Source organism: Ranitomeya variabilis, chromosome 2 (assembly GCF_051348905.1).
Source record: "Ranitomeya variabilis isolate aRanVar5 chromosome 2, aRanVar5.hap1, whole genome shotgun sequence".
NCBI lineage: Eukaryota > Metazoa > Chordata > Amphibia > Anura > Dendrobatidae > Ranitomeya > Ranitomeya variabilis.
The window spans coordinates 785,379,982-785,394,174 of record NC_135233.1 but is presented as its reverse complement, the minus strand read 5'-3'; the positions used below and the strand labels follow the sequence as shown (position 1 = coordinate 785,394,174).

The 14,193-nt window shown below is 40.9% G+C and overlaps 1 protein-coding gene across 2 annotated transcripts in view; it reads right to left on the bottom strand.

The window, feature by feature from the left end:
- The window catches only part of IBTK (inhibitor of Bruton tyrosine kinase), a 90,833-nt gene that overhangs the window by 45,176 nt on the left and 31,464 nt on the right, over positions 1–14,193 (bottom strand). For both annotated transcript variants that reach the window (XM_077289819.1, XM_077289820.1), the window contains exons 17-20: positions 13,228–13,329; positions 3,511–3,628; positions 1,392–1,452; positions 922–1,049 (exon numbers count right to left, since the gene is read on the bottom strand). In XM_077289819.1, the coding sequence (XP_077145934.1) occupies positions 922–1,049; positions 1,392–1,452; positions 3,511–3,628; positions 13,228–13,329 (409 nt within the window). The remainder of the gene's footprint in view (positions 1–921; positions 1,050–1,391; positions 1,453–3,510; positions 3,629–13,227; positions 13,330–14,193) is intronic.

The window sequence follows — 14,193 nt, the reverse complement described above, 5'->3', positions numbered from 1 at the left end:
ATCCGATCTGAGATTACCTTGACATTTGGTGGATGGGCTCACAATTTTTGGCCAAATCTTGTGCTAAGCATCTCAGGTGTTTTTTCATAGATTTCACAAGCCATTATGCTATTCACATTTCATGTATCGCACATTTCCTTGCTTTAGCACAGTAAAATGGAGTGCAGCCATTATTTATTTTCCATGATATATGACATCTTTAATGTAGGTCATATATTTTATATCGATTGTGCATACTTTACTATTTAAATTTTGGTAAATAGGTTTTCTGGTGCTCAGAACAAGCTGCGGCTGGGTGGGTGGACTCGAGTTCAGCCCCTGAATGCAATTGTACTTATGTTTTCTTTGCTTGATTCAAAAGAAAGTATAAAGCCACTAAAGAGGTCACTGTAAAAACTCTAAACAGCATGTTAATTTCTCTACCAACACTATATTTCAGGAACAATTAAAATAAATGTCCTATATTTGTCACTGCTTAATGTACAGGGTTCGTTGCAACTTGGACATTATAAATGAGTGGAGAACGAGGTTTCCCGACACCATATCAGCGTAATAGGGAAGCCGCCGGCCCTGCATCCGGGTGGCTGCGCATGTGCATGGTATTCTCCATTCACTGATATAAGAGTTATGAAAATAGCCAAACTGAATATGGGTGGGATGCGTTCTCCATATACACCGAGGCTCTAGAAGGGGGACAGCATAGAGCAGACACATTGTGATTAGGTTTGGCAACAGCCCTTACCATAATAATATGCACACTATTCTGCACCATAAAGTGGAGAAAGAAATCGCTGTGTAACTTTTCAATACTACATTATATCCATACACTAACTGCAGTCGGTAATCATTCTAATCAAGATCATAAGAAATTGGACGTGAACACAGAAGTCTAACAATTCCCTTTCTGTATCTTAGACTTACGAAGTTAATTGTTCAGAAAAACAGTCATCTTTAGTCGACATGAAAGTTTCACCATCTTCATACTCTAAGGTGCTGATGTCTGGTCCATCCAAGTATGGGGTGATCAGTCTTTTGTCCATGGCGGGAATCTGTCATTTAATCATAAAACATTGTAGTCATGTAACATCTTGTGGAAGCAGTAATGGTTAAAAAGAGTCTTCTTGTGTGAAGCACTTACAGTAGGTCCTTAGGGTATGCCATAAATACTCGGGGATCCCAAACTAGTGTTTGCAGAGATTGTGCTGGCCATAAAAGCTTCACATGAGAATACCCCCTACTCACACAGGCTTTTATAGTCATCAGAAGTGGCACAGGTAATCTAAATCCATAACTACCTGGATAAACAATATGCTTGAAGGCATCCAAGATGTATTCACTCTGCCATTTTTGTACATTATACACTAGATTTTCCCATATACAGTAATATTTACCATTTTTCTATAATAACTTGCCAGTTCCTTCAGCACTTCTTGACTCAAAACATCCAAAGACCTGCATAGAAAAAAAGTTAAGATAAAAAAAATGCATAAAATGAGAAACAAAATGAAACATATCTTTACTCATAAAGACAACCACTAAAGATCAGATGATAGCTACAGATCCAGCTTCTCTGACCCCAGATGATGGCTGTTACCGCTTGGGAAACCTCCTTTAGGCTATGTGCACACGTCCGGAATTTCCGCAGGAGGAATTGGCATGCGTTTTACAAGTGTAATTAGCTTGCAAAATGCTAGCGTTTTCCAAGCGATCTGTAGCGTTGCTTGGAAAACTGATTGACAGGTTGTGTTTCACAAATGTGACCAACTTTTTGCTATTGATGCTGCCTATGCAGCATCAATAGTAAAAAGATCTAATGTTAAAAATAATAATAAAAAATAATAAATCGTGATATTCTCACCTTCCGGCGTCCCTCGCTGCGTTCCTGCTCCTCGCGATGCTCGCGTTGCCAATAATGCCTAGCAGCAATGACCTCAGATGACGTAGCGGTCTCGCAAGACCGCTACGTCATCACAGGTCATTGCCGCAAAGCATCACTGGGAATCCCAGGGTAATGTGTATGGGGGCGCCCCAATTTTCATCCAATAGATTATGTTGCGGGATTGCAGACAATTATTTTGCTCTCGGGGAGATAAGCCGCTGTCACAGGAGTCAGGCTCAGGTCTCTCAGAGAACATCAGTAGACTTGGCCAAGTCAAGCATTGCTGTGAGTGGTGGGACTCGTAAAAGTTTGTGTATGGGGGGGCCTAAGGCTCACATAGTGCTCAGTGTGTGTACTGCATGCCTGAGTTGGGGCTACTAACGACCCAAAAACTGACAGCCTCTTTCTGCTATATCCATAGAAATGTATAACAAATGCATTATTATTATTGCTAATAACTGAGATGGTACTGCAAAACCAGGCTGCCATTATTAGCAAACAAGAAACTATCTGCACTTAATTTCAAATTATATTGTGAAAAATGCCTTAAATTCAATTGTCCGTCTTCCCATCCCCTAGCACAATCACTTACCTCTTTGCAGTAAAAATCCTCCCAAGAAAAACCGTTCCCCATCACGATTATAATCTCGTCCCCCCTTACCGGGATCACCCCATGTAGTAAAATTAATCCCTCACCAAATTGTAGCATGAGCCCCTCCCCCACTATACATACAAGATGCAAACCCCTTGTAGTATAATAAGTAACACCCAACCATGATTGTAACAGACCCTGTGCAATAATCATTTCCCTCCCCCCCACAGATTATAATCACACCTCCTCCTATAGGATAAAAATGAATTACCTCCCACCCCGTAATATAATCACATCCCCCACATAGTGCACCCTTATAGTATAAATAGATGTATTTTTCACCATAATCAATTGCCATACATCCTATCCCAACAAACAGAAAGCGCTACTGGGGCAATCATTACATTAAGTGCATAAGTGGTTGAGAAATGCGGCCAGTGTGACACCAGATACACACGCCAGTAGCACACTGACAACAGTGCAGAAAAACCGGAGTACTACTGTATGAGTGATCGAGTCACAATCAACCATGCAAAATGACATCCCCAGGCCCACAAGAGCCCAAACTGTGGCGGGTGGCATGAAGATGGGTGTCTACATTGGACAAACATTACCTACTGTTGCGTGAGGGTGTCTTACAGATTGTGAGGTAGATGCAGATGATTTACACCGGTAGCTGGGCAGCCTAGACAGTTACTAGCATACATTACTGTTTAGGTATCTTTATTTAAATCAAGAGAGGAGTCTAGAGAACCCCATGTAAGATATCAACATGCTCTAATAGGCCACATAAACACAGGATGGTCTACAAGAAACAGCCCCTTTATTCCTTATGGCCAACTAAGCTCCAGCATGTTGACCTCATTTTTTTGACCTTCCTTCGAAATAACCAAAAAACAAAATAAATGTGAAATATGATGGCATAAGAGACGACAAACCAATCCAAGGACTAGATCTGAGCACAGAGAGAAGTGCGTTAGTGAGGACCTGTGCCAGACACGACATACAAGAATGGAACAAAACGACGCACTCTTCATACCTGGCCTCCAATAAAGCGGCCATATTTAGTCCAATGAACTGGAAGCAGGAAACTTTGAGCTGGTCGGCATTATATAACGCGGCAAGTTCCAACAATTCAGCAGCATTTTTCAAAGTCACTGGAATAGAGAGGAGAATAAATTAGACTTTTTAGCCAAATAATCTAGAAATAAGGTTTTGGTTTCCATGTGCCTTCAGAAAACACTTGGGACGACCCCATACACATGGCAATCTCTCAGTTGGCCTGACTATGATAAAATCTGAAAATTAACCATAAAGTGTAGAGGAACCAGACAAACTGAATATGCCGCATTTTAACATATCGCACAGGATATAGGCTGCTACAAAAGGGGTTTGATAACAGTTTATTTCCACTTCACTTTGGAAAAAAACACCCACACTTGAATAAGCCACGCAAAAATTATTGGAAAGTGTCTGGCCACCAGTGGTCTCATTCTTAGGTCTAGTCCCATGTACATGAGAGGCAAATACAGAGGATGAGTTTAAATCCAGCCATTCACTTTAGTTAGTGGGGGGAACCAGTACTGAACAAATCTTCAAAGGGTCACATTACAGACTGATCCTCCTTTTCCTAAAAATAGTTTAAGTGGATGAAAGAAAAAGAGAAGCCAACTGTAGAGCGAACTGACAAATACACAAATACGCTCAGAGTGCATGTGTTCTCCGGCAGCGGCTCATCTCCTTTACCCAGAGCAATTTTCCGTTTTTTCCTCCCCTTTTTCCAAGAGCCATATCTTTTTTTTACGCTTCCAGCCATACAGCCGGATGAGAGATTGTTCTTTGCAGGATGAGCTGCACTTTTGAATGACACTATTCAATCTGCCACATAGTGTATTTAGGAGACGGGGAAAAATATCCAGGTGTCGTGAAAATGAAGAAAAAAAAAAAAGTGCAATTCCACAGTGGCCTTTGTTTGTTTGTTTTTTATTTTTACCTACCATGTTCAATATATGGTAAAACTGACCAGGTGGTATAATTCCCCAGGTCAGTAAGACATGAAACAAAAAGAAAAGAAGAAAAATGTAAGTAGGGACAAAAAAACAAACAAACGGAAAGGTATCAAAATGTTTTCGCTTTTGTAGACATTTTCCGAAACTTGCAACGTGCTCATTTTTCAGGATATGGGACTGGGTGAGGGTTTACATTTTGAGCCCTGAGCTGACAATTTATTGATACTATTTTGGGGGTCGATATGATGTTTTTATTTCCTGTTATTACATTTTATTGCAATGTTGCAGTGACGAAAAAATGTAATTCTGCAATTTGATTTTTTTTCTCGTTATGCCATTTACTGATTAGATTAATTTACTTTATATTTTGATACACTGGACATTTCTGAATGCGACGATATAAAATGAGTATTTTTTACTTTCTGTATTGTTTTATTTTTGATGGAGCAGAAGGGGGTGATTTAAACATGTTTTTTTTGTTTTTAATATTTAAAACTTTTTACTGCATTTAATAGTCCGCTTAAGGCTACGTTCACATTTGCGTTGTGCGCCGCAGCGTCGGCGCCGCAACGCACAACGCAAACAAAAACGCAGCAAAACGCATGCACAACGCTGCGTTTTGCGCCGCATGCGTCCTTTTTTTCATTGATTTTGGACGCAGCAAAAATGCAACTTGCTGCGTCCTCTGCGCCCGGACGCGGGCGCCGCAGGGACGCATGCGGCACAAAACGCAAGTGCGACGCATGTCCATGCGCCCCCATGTTAAATATAGGGGCGCATGACGCATGCGGCGCCGACCGCAAATGTGAACATAGCCTAAGAGACTTGAATCTGTGATAGTCTGATCGCCTCAGTTACACATAGCAGCTGCACTGTAATGTATAGCAAAAGCTACAATCTTCTATGAATGCCACTGTTCACAGGAGGATCGTGATGACAGGCACGCGGGCAATCAGTAGATCTCAGAGTATCATGACAACCCACTGGCGCCCCGCTATCATGTGACAGGAGCGTTGATGGGCGGGATCAATGATGCGCATGATGTCTGCGTATGTTAAATCCCACCATCAACGATTGACAGCGGCATGGGGACTTAATTATTGCAAAAGTGGTCATTTAAGTACACACAACGATATATATAGATATATATATATATATATATATATATATATATATATATGTGTATATACCGTAATCTAAAAACAGCCACAAAAAATATATCTAACTGACACAATAATCAAGACCCCAGGACCCCGACGTACGTTTGCCATGGCTTTCTCAAGGAGTTGTTTTTAATGCAGATTTTAATATTTGTATGTATTAATAAAATTATATTTATACATATCTTTTCTTGTGGCTATTCACTCTTTTATAGGTTTATATATAGAAATGATCATTTGCTGCATAGTCCTTTCTATGGATGCCACAATCTTTAGTTACTTGATGTTAGCATAGACTGGCGGTGAAGTGTCAGAAATAGATGGAGAAGTCCCACATTAGATGGCAAGCTGGTCGCGTTAAAGCCAGCAGGTGTATCAAACGTTCATTTAATGTGAATGGACACCTTTAAACATATATTTCGTGGAGTACCATATATTGTTTTATACCACACATTTTGCTAATCCGGGAGGACACCCTTACATTAAACACCACAATCTGAGTTCACAAGTAAACCAGTAGAAGTCAACAGCCTATTACAATATATTATAGTGTGTCTCTGTAATCACATAACATGTTTTTCTCCCCAACAGTAAATGTCATGAAGAAGACAAATAGAAGTTCATTTACTTATGGCTTATCTATGTGGATCTTGGAGTATTCCTATTTGCCGAGCATTGCAGAATAAACTAACAGCAGAAAAGTCATCCATGATCACATTTCCTAGCAGCTGAGCAGTACATAGTATTCATATGTGGGAGGTGTTCTTATAGAGGCCACTACAACTGAGGCTGGGTTTGGAAAAATCCAACTTGTGATATGGTCATATTAAGGACTGAGGATTGTGTATCATTAATCAAACACTGGTTGTACGCAGCAATTGCTGCAAGGTGGCTTGTATCAGCTAATTTTTTTTGTATATAATGCTTTCAAAAATTCAAGTGTGAAGAGCATCAAATATTTGGTACGACCACCTTTTGTCCTCAAGACAGCATCAATTCTTCTAGCTATGCACAGTTTTTGAAGGAACTTGGCAAGGAGTTTGTTCCAAACATCTTGGAAAACTAACCACAGATCTTTTGTGGATGTAGCCTTGTGCAAATCCATCTGTCTCTTCATGTAAGGGTGCTCTCATACTGCGTTCAAGCACCTATTCAGTGGCTCTGTTGGGGCTTACGTCCAACCCCCTTCCCCACCTGCAAAATGGGATTTAAGTGTATGTGCTGATGGGGCCATACACTATAACGGTGCCGACAGAGCAAGCATAAGTTCTGTTGTGCATCATTTTTGGGCGTGTAGGCCTACTTGAGGTGGACATTCAGATGCTGTTGATAATTATTTACAGCTCTCATAAAGGCCTCTTCATTACTATGACCATGTGGTAACCAGACTAATGGCTGGCTTAAATAGCATCCAAGTCTAATGAAGGACTCATCGATGAAGAGGACAGACCTTCATTTCAGACTCTAATCCCCATCTGGAGATCATGAAAGCAATGCCATCACGAGGGAGCGTTACTCCGGTCTCACTCCTGGGATTATGGTGTAAGGTGGCCGGAACCTTCTAGTCTTCACTCCAGGTACACTAACAGCTTGCTGTTAAGTTGATTTGGTTGTGACACCATTTCTCCAAAGTGTCCTAGCAGCTGTTTTTCCAAACGATAATGCCCGGCCACACATTGCTCATGCTACTTTGAACAGCGTAAGTGCCCTAAACATATTTCCACTGCCAGCAGCATCTTCAGACTTGTCTTCCATCAAACACATCTGGGACATCATTGATCAGTAATCACAAAGAGGGCGGCCAGCAGCTGATATGACTTGCATGGCCAAGTGCATTTTTTGGCACAATATTCTGACACCCCTAACTTTTTCATTTTTCTGTAGAAGGAGCTATATCAAGGTTTGTTTTTGTGGGACAAGCTGCAGATTTTACTGGTACCGGTTTTTGGCACATTGTTTGACCACTGGTTTTTGTGGCTCTTTTGTAGTAGTAGGCATATACAAAAAACATTGAATCTGGAAGTTCTTTCAAATTCTATTCTTTCCTGACGTGTAGTTAGCAAGTCAATGTTATCCTGCAGGTCCATACAATTACATTGATGCCTGATTTAGAACTTTAACGTTTTACTACTTTTACACAAGAAAAATCACCTAAAGAAAAAAATAAACACGTTATCCGAGTACCGTAACTTTTTAATTTTTCTGTTTACAGTAGTGTATTATGGCTTGTTTTATGCTTAGCGAGCTGTAATTTATATTGGTACCATTTTGTAATACAAATTACTTTTTGATCACTTTTTATTTATTTATTTTGGATAAGAATAACAAAAACAACATGTCAGTTTTTAATTTTTTTTCTCCCATTCACCAAATAAAGATGAAAATTGATATAGTTTAATACTTTGGGTTGTTACTAGGGATGATTGAGTAGCTTCGGGTAAGAGCTTATCTGAATAGCTACCCGGATACCTGGAGCGCTCCCAATAATCAGCTGTTCGGCTCCGCGGCTGCAGTCACAACACATACACATGGAAAGCCCAACAAACAGCTGTTACTGACACGAAAAAAACAAACATGAGAGGTTGTTGCAAAGGTATTTTTGTTTGGTTGGTTTTAAAGATACAACATTTTTTATCAATAAAATTGATTTTATGATTTTTTTTTTTTTTTTGTAACTTTTTTTTAAAATCTTTTTACAGTGGTTACCACTCCTACAAAGGGACTTGGAAATGCAATCCTTTGATCAAATTAACAATACATTGTAGTACATACAAGTCATTGCTGAAAGTATTGGCATAAAAAAAAAAAAAAAGAAAAAAAAAAAGGCACATTGGACATAATTTCACACAGAACCACAAAAATGGGCAAAACAAAATTATTGGCACTTACGCAAAATTGAGGGAAAACAACTTTGTTTCAAGCACATAATGCGCCTTGAAACTCACCTGTGGCAAGTAACAGGTGTGGGCAATATGGAGATCACAGCTGAAACCAGATGAAAAGGGGATAAATTGACTTAATTTTTGCATTGTGTCTGTGTGTGCAACACTAAGCATGGAGAACAGAAAGAGAAGAGAACTGTCTGAGGACCTGAGGACCAAAATTGTTGAAAAATTTTCAAGGTTACAAGTCCAGCTACAAAGATCTTGATGTTCCTTTGTCTAATGTGCGCAACAGAAACAAAAAGACACTATAGCTAATCACCTTGTTGTGGATGGCAAAGAAAAATTGATGAATCAGGATAGTCTGGACGGTGTATAAGCAGCCACAATCAAGTTCCAACGAAATTCAAGCTGTCCTGCAAGATCGGGGTGTATCAGTGTCAGCGCAAACTATCCATCAACATCTGAATGAAATGAAAAACTATGGCAGGAGGCACAGGAGGACCGCACTGCTAACAAAGATGCATAATAAAACTAGACTGCAGTTTGCCAAAATGTATGCAAGGAAGTCAAAATCCTCCTGAGAAAGTGTCTTGCTGACAGATGAGACTGAGATTCATCATTCTACTGTTTACTTAAAACTAAATGAGGCTTCAAAGAAAATAACTTGACTCTGTGCAAAGCATCATGAAATCTGAATATTACCAAAGGATTTTTTGTTGCAATGTAGTGCCCAGTGTCAGAAAGCTGGTTTTGCGTCCAAGGTCATGGGTCTTCTAGCAGCACAATGACCGAAACATACTTCAAGAAGCACCCAGAAATGGATGGAAACAAAGTGCTGGAGAGTTCTGAAGTGGCCAGCAATGAGGCTGTGTGCACACGTCCAGAATTGCTGTGGAAATTTCCGCGGCAATTCCGCATCTGTGCGGAATTGGCATGCGCTTTCCCGCTAAACACTAGCGTTTTACAGGCCTAATTAGCTTGCAGAATGATAGCGTTTTCCAAGCGACCTGTAGCATCGCTTGGAAAACTGATTGACAGGTTGGTCCAACTTGTCAAACATAGTGCTTGACAAATGTGACCAACTTTTTACTATTGATGCTGCCTATGCAGCATCAATAGTAAAATGACATAATGTTAAAAATAATAAAAAAAAAAAAATGGTGATATTCTCACCTTCCGGCAGCCCCGGCAGCCTACCCGCTCCTCGCGATGCTTCCGTTCCCAGGGATGCTTTGCGGCAATGACCTGTGATGAAGTAGCGTGATGCTACGTCATCTGGGGTCATTGCCGCAAAGCATCCCTGGGAACAGAAGCATCGCGAGGAGCGGGAAGGCTGCTGGGGCCGCTGGAAGGTGAGAATATCACGATTTTTTATTTTAGTCTCCTCTTCTCCACCCTGGGTACCAACCGCACATGATCCGATTACTTCCCGCATGGTGGGCATAGCCACATGCGGAAAGTAAGCGGATCAATGCATTCCTATGTGTGCAGAATCCCCGCGATTCCGCACAAAGAATAAACATGCTGCGTTTTTTTCTAGAATGCGATTCCGCCACGGTAAAAAACGCAACATGTCAACAAAAATCGCAGATTGCATTCTAATAATAGGATGCTTAATGTATGCATTTTTTCACGGTGCACACAGCCTGAGTACGGATCTAAATCCCGTTGAAGAGAGATTTAAAAATTGCTGTTGGGAGAAGGCTCCTTCACATATGAAGGATCTGGAGAAGATTTAAAAAAAGAATGGTCCAAAATCTCAGTTGAGAGGTGTAAGAAGCTTGTTGATGGTTATAGGAAGCGACTGCAGTTATTCATTCCAAAGGGCGTGCAACCAAATATTAAGCTGAGGGTGCAAACAATTTTGTCTGGCCAATTTTTGAAGTTTTGTGTGAAATTATGTCCAATTTGCCCCTTTTTCTTTGTTTTTTTTGTGTTGTTCCAGTACTCACAAAGGAAATAAACATGTGTATAATAAAACATGTGCAAGTGCAATAATTTTCTGGGAAAAAAACTTCATTTTCTGGAACAATTTCAAGAAACTTGACTATATGTACTATAGTGCATTATTTTCATTGACAGGCACCACTCCCGGCAATAGCTGATTAGTTGAGCTATATGGCAGACAAGAAGGCCATTGTCACGCCTCCTATAGCAACCATTGGCACTCCGTGATTGAGCTGCAGGAGTGTGCTTTTTGGCTGACAATGGGAGTGATCTCCCTGTCAGATTCCTCACTAGTGACAATAGCTTATGAGCGATGCCCAGTCTCAGCATTTGCAACAGGAGTCTGGCTGTGTGAAACCATCGCCTCCTGATGTGGGTGGCACTGTGCCTATGCCATTCATTAGACGGAACTGTAGCCTTAATTGGAGGAAATCAGAATTTGTGAGAAGGGGTTAAGGGAGAAGTCGGAGGGAGTACTTAGGAGTGACTGCAGTAGAAGAAAAAATATTCACAACCTGTTCCTATCACCACTTTCCATGGATAAGCCTCCAGTGACCCCAGGTGGAAGGAACATCACTCTCCTCATGAGAGAGGTATTTTCTACTAAAGGAGGAAAAAAGTGAGCAGCTGCGCATCTGATCTACCCTTGAAGCTAATTTGACCACTTGACAACATGGGTGTACATTGTATTTGGAGAATAGAGGTTTTCAAGTATGCGATAAGTGCATGTAAACATTGGCACAAGCAGGGCTGTGGAGTCGGTAAACCTCTGACTCTGACTCCTCAATTTCCCTGACTTCTCACTCAGACTCCCTCACATATTCTTCACTGCTGAGCATGTACATATAGTGTAGCACTGATCCTTAGATCAGGAACAGAACTGACATTTATAGGACACTTTATAACTTTCCCAAATTCTTATGAAAAATTTTCAGCACATCCTGTATTGTACTACTGTCCCCAATTTATTATACATTTTAGGAGTCGGAGTCAGTTAATTTTATACAGACCCCGATTCCACAACAATGGCTACAGACTCCATGACCGACTCCACACCTCTGGGCACGAGTGACATGTATGAACTAGTGAACTATGCCCATCTCAAATTTTTAGACTGTTCTGAGCATCTCAGGTTCTGTTTGGATGACACTTTTAGTTAAAAGTATTAAGTTAAATTGTATGCAGTTCTTCCAAAAGCTTACACTTTGATGCAAAAATGTGTTTAGGCGCCCAAGACTGGCTGCCTGGTGGCATTTTCCAAAATGCTCTCATTTAGGTTTGTGAAGAGGGCATATAATGGCCTGGTAGGAAAAAGGTTAAAGCCTTGAGCAGAAAATGAAATAAACATCCCATTAGGAGTTTTTAGGCGTTTTAGGATAAGAGCACCAGCGATTATGAAAAAGAGAGTCTTTTTATCCAGTAGAAATAGCGGATTTTTTTTCTTCAGTTTGTTTGTCATCTGTTTTTGACATCCTTATTATACATCTACAAGCTGAAAAAATAGATAAACAGAAATACATGGCCTAGCACAGTTTCCTCTGCAGTCTTGGAAAGAATTCATTAAGACTGCATGCTGCTCATAAGGCATGTGGTTTTTAGGGGGGGGGGTTCTTGCACATTCATTGAAATCTATGAGTGACTATTCGAAAAACTGATGAGACCATCTCTTGCTGAGATTTTATCCATAGAGACCATCATTTTTGTATAGAAAAACATTCATGAGAACTAGAGCACTGAAGAATATTGTTTTTCTGGCTATTCATGTGCAGTCTGTTTGGGATATGGATGTTCAAACCTGGGATAGCAGTTGCAAGTAGCAACATCACCAATACCATTTACAATCCAGCCATTACATTAGGGATGAGTTACCGTGATTAGTTAAAAAGGGGGTGGCTGTCCAGTGCCCGTTGTAACTAGTGATGAGCGAGTATACTCGTTGTTCAGGTTTTCCCGAGCACGCTTGGGTGGTCTCAGAGTATTTAATAGTGCTCGGAGATTTCGTTTTTGTAGACGCAGCTGCATGATTACATATGGGGATTCCCTAGCAACCAGACAACCCCCACATGTACTCAGGCTGGCTAACAGCTGTAAATCATGCAGCTGCGTCAACAAAAACTAAATCTCAGAGAAAGTTACAAATACTCGAAGACCACCCGAGCAACGAGTACACTCGCTCATCACTAGTTGTAGCCACTATACAGTAGGCGGAGATGGGCTGTGCAGCGCTGTAAGTGATCACTTCCTGCTGCCACCGGCATCGTGAAGAGCTGATTGGTGGGGATGCCGGGTGTCGCACCCCCATCGATCAGACATTGATGATCTATCCCAAGGATAATGTTGACAATAGTGGACCACCTCTTTAGGTTGATAGTTTTGTATGGTACATGAATGAGGTTATAAATATCCAAATGACCCTTGACAAAAAAAAAGAAAAAAAGTTCCCCACCCCCGCATTAGGATGAGACCACATCCGCACAGCTGAAACCTCGCTCATCTGTGGTGGTCCGTGGCCACCAGGTGAATATTTTGGCTGTGCCATATTGTCTTACCCTAAGGGGTAATTTATGCTAGATAGAAATAAGATTTCAGGTTAACGCAACGTCTTCTGACTTGTGTAGTAATGGATCACAGATGTCAGGGAGCCTTTATGTCATCTTATTTATATACACAACTTTCCATTTCAGTAACCGTTCTTTGATAAAAAACACAATTGCACTCATTACACATTCCCAGAAATCCTTTCTCGCCTACTCACGTCTTTCGGTAAGTGTGACTTCACAGATCTCCTTTAACCGGACAATGAGTAACTGATCTGCCATCACCAGGACATTACAAATAAATTCCACATTTGCGGACTCTGAGGGAAAAAAAAATGTAACATGAGAATTATTACATTTGAACCCGTCATCACGTTAGAAGTGAGATCATGATGGGTTTATTGATTGATATTCACGATGCATGTCAGTCAATATTCATGAGAAGCAAGTCATGATCTCAGCCAAAACTACTTACATTGTAGTCATTTTTAGCCTTGGCAAATCAGACACCACTACCGACCAGAAAAAGACAGAACCAGGAGATCTGGGGGCATGGTGACAAGCCATTATCAAATACCAACAACCTGGCAGTTATCATCACAAACACGGAAATCACACAATGGGTTTTTTCCAACCACTAGAAACATTTACTATTGCACAAACATATTTATCGACATATTGGAAAATCGGAATCATAATCCTTTTCACATCACAAGGAAAAAACGGCATTCACAGTTTATGGGCTGTCGACAAGCGTACACAGGAGATCCAATGATAAGCACGTGTCCATGCTCTTCACACAGTCTACAAGCTATGTGCCCACGTTCCGGATGTAGTAACGCTTTGGAAACAGTATGTTCGCTGCATCCAAAACGCTGCCTTCTACTGAAGCAGGTGAATCTGCATGTGATGACTAAACCGTGCTGATTCACCGCATCCAATACATTCTATTGAAGCAATCGGCATGCTGTGGTCTTGAAAGATGCGCCGAATGTCAGCTTCCGCGGGCGTCTGTGGATGCATAGTGGACATGGGGTTGCATGGGATCCCATCCTCTATGCTGTACCGTCTGACAGTGCATAAATACGCAGCGTCCAACCTGCAGCAATTCCTGAATGTGGGAACGTACCCCAAGGGTCCAATTAGATTGAAGGTAGAAATATAGAGCCTTTTTTGGATAAAAA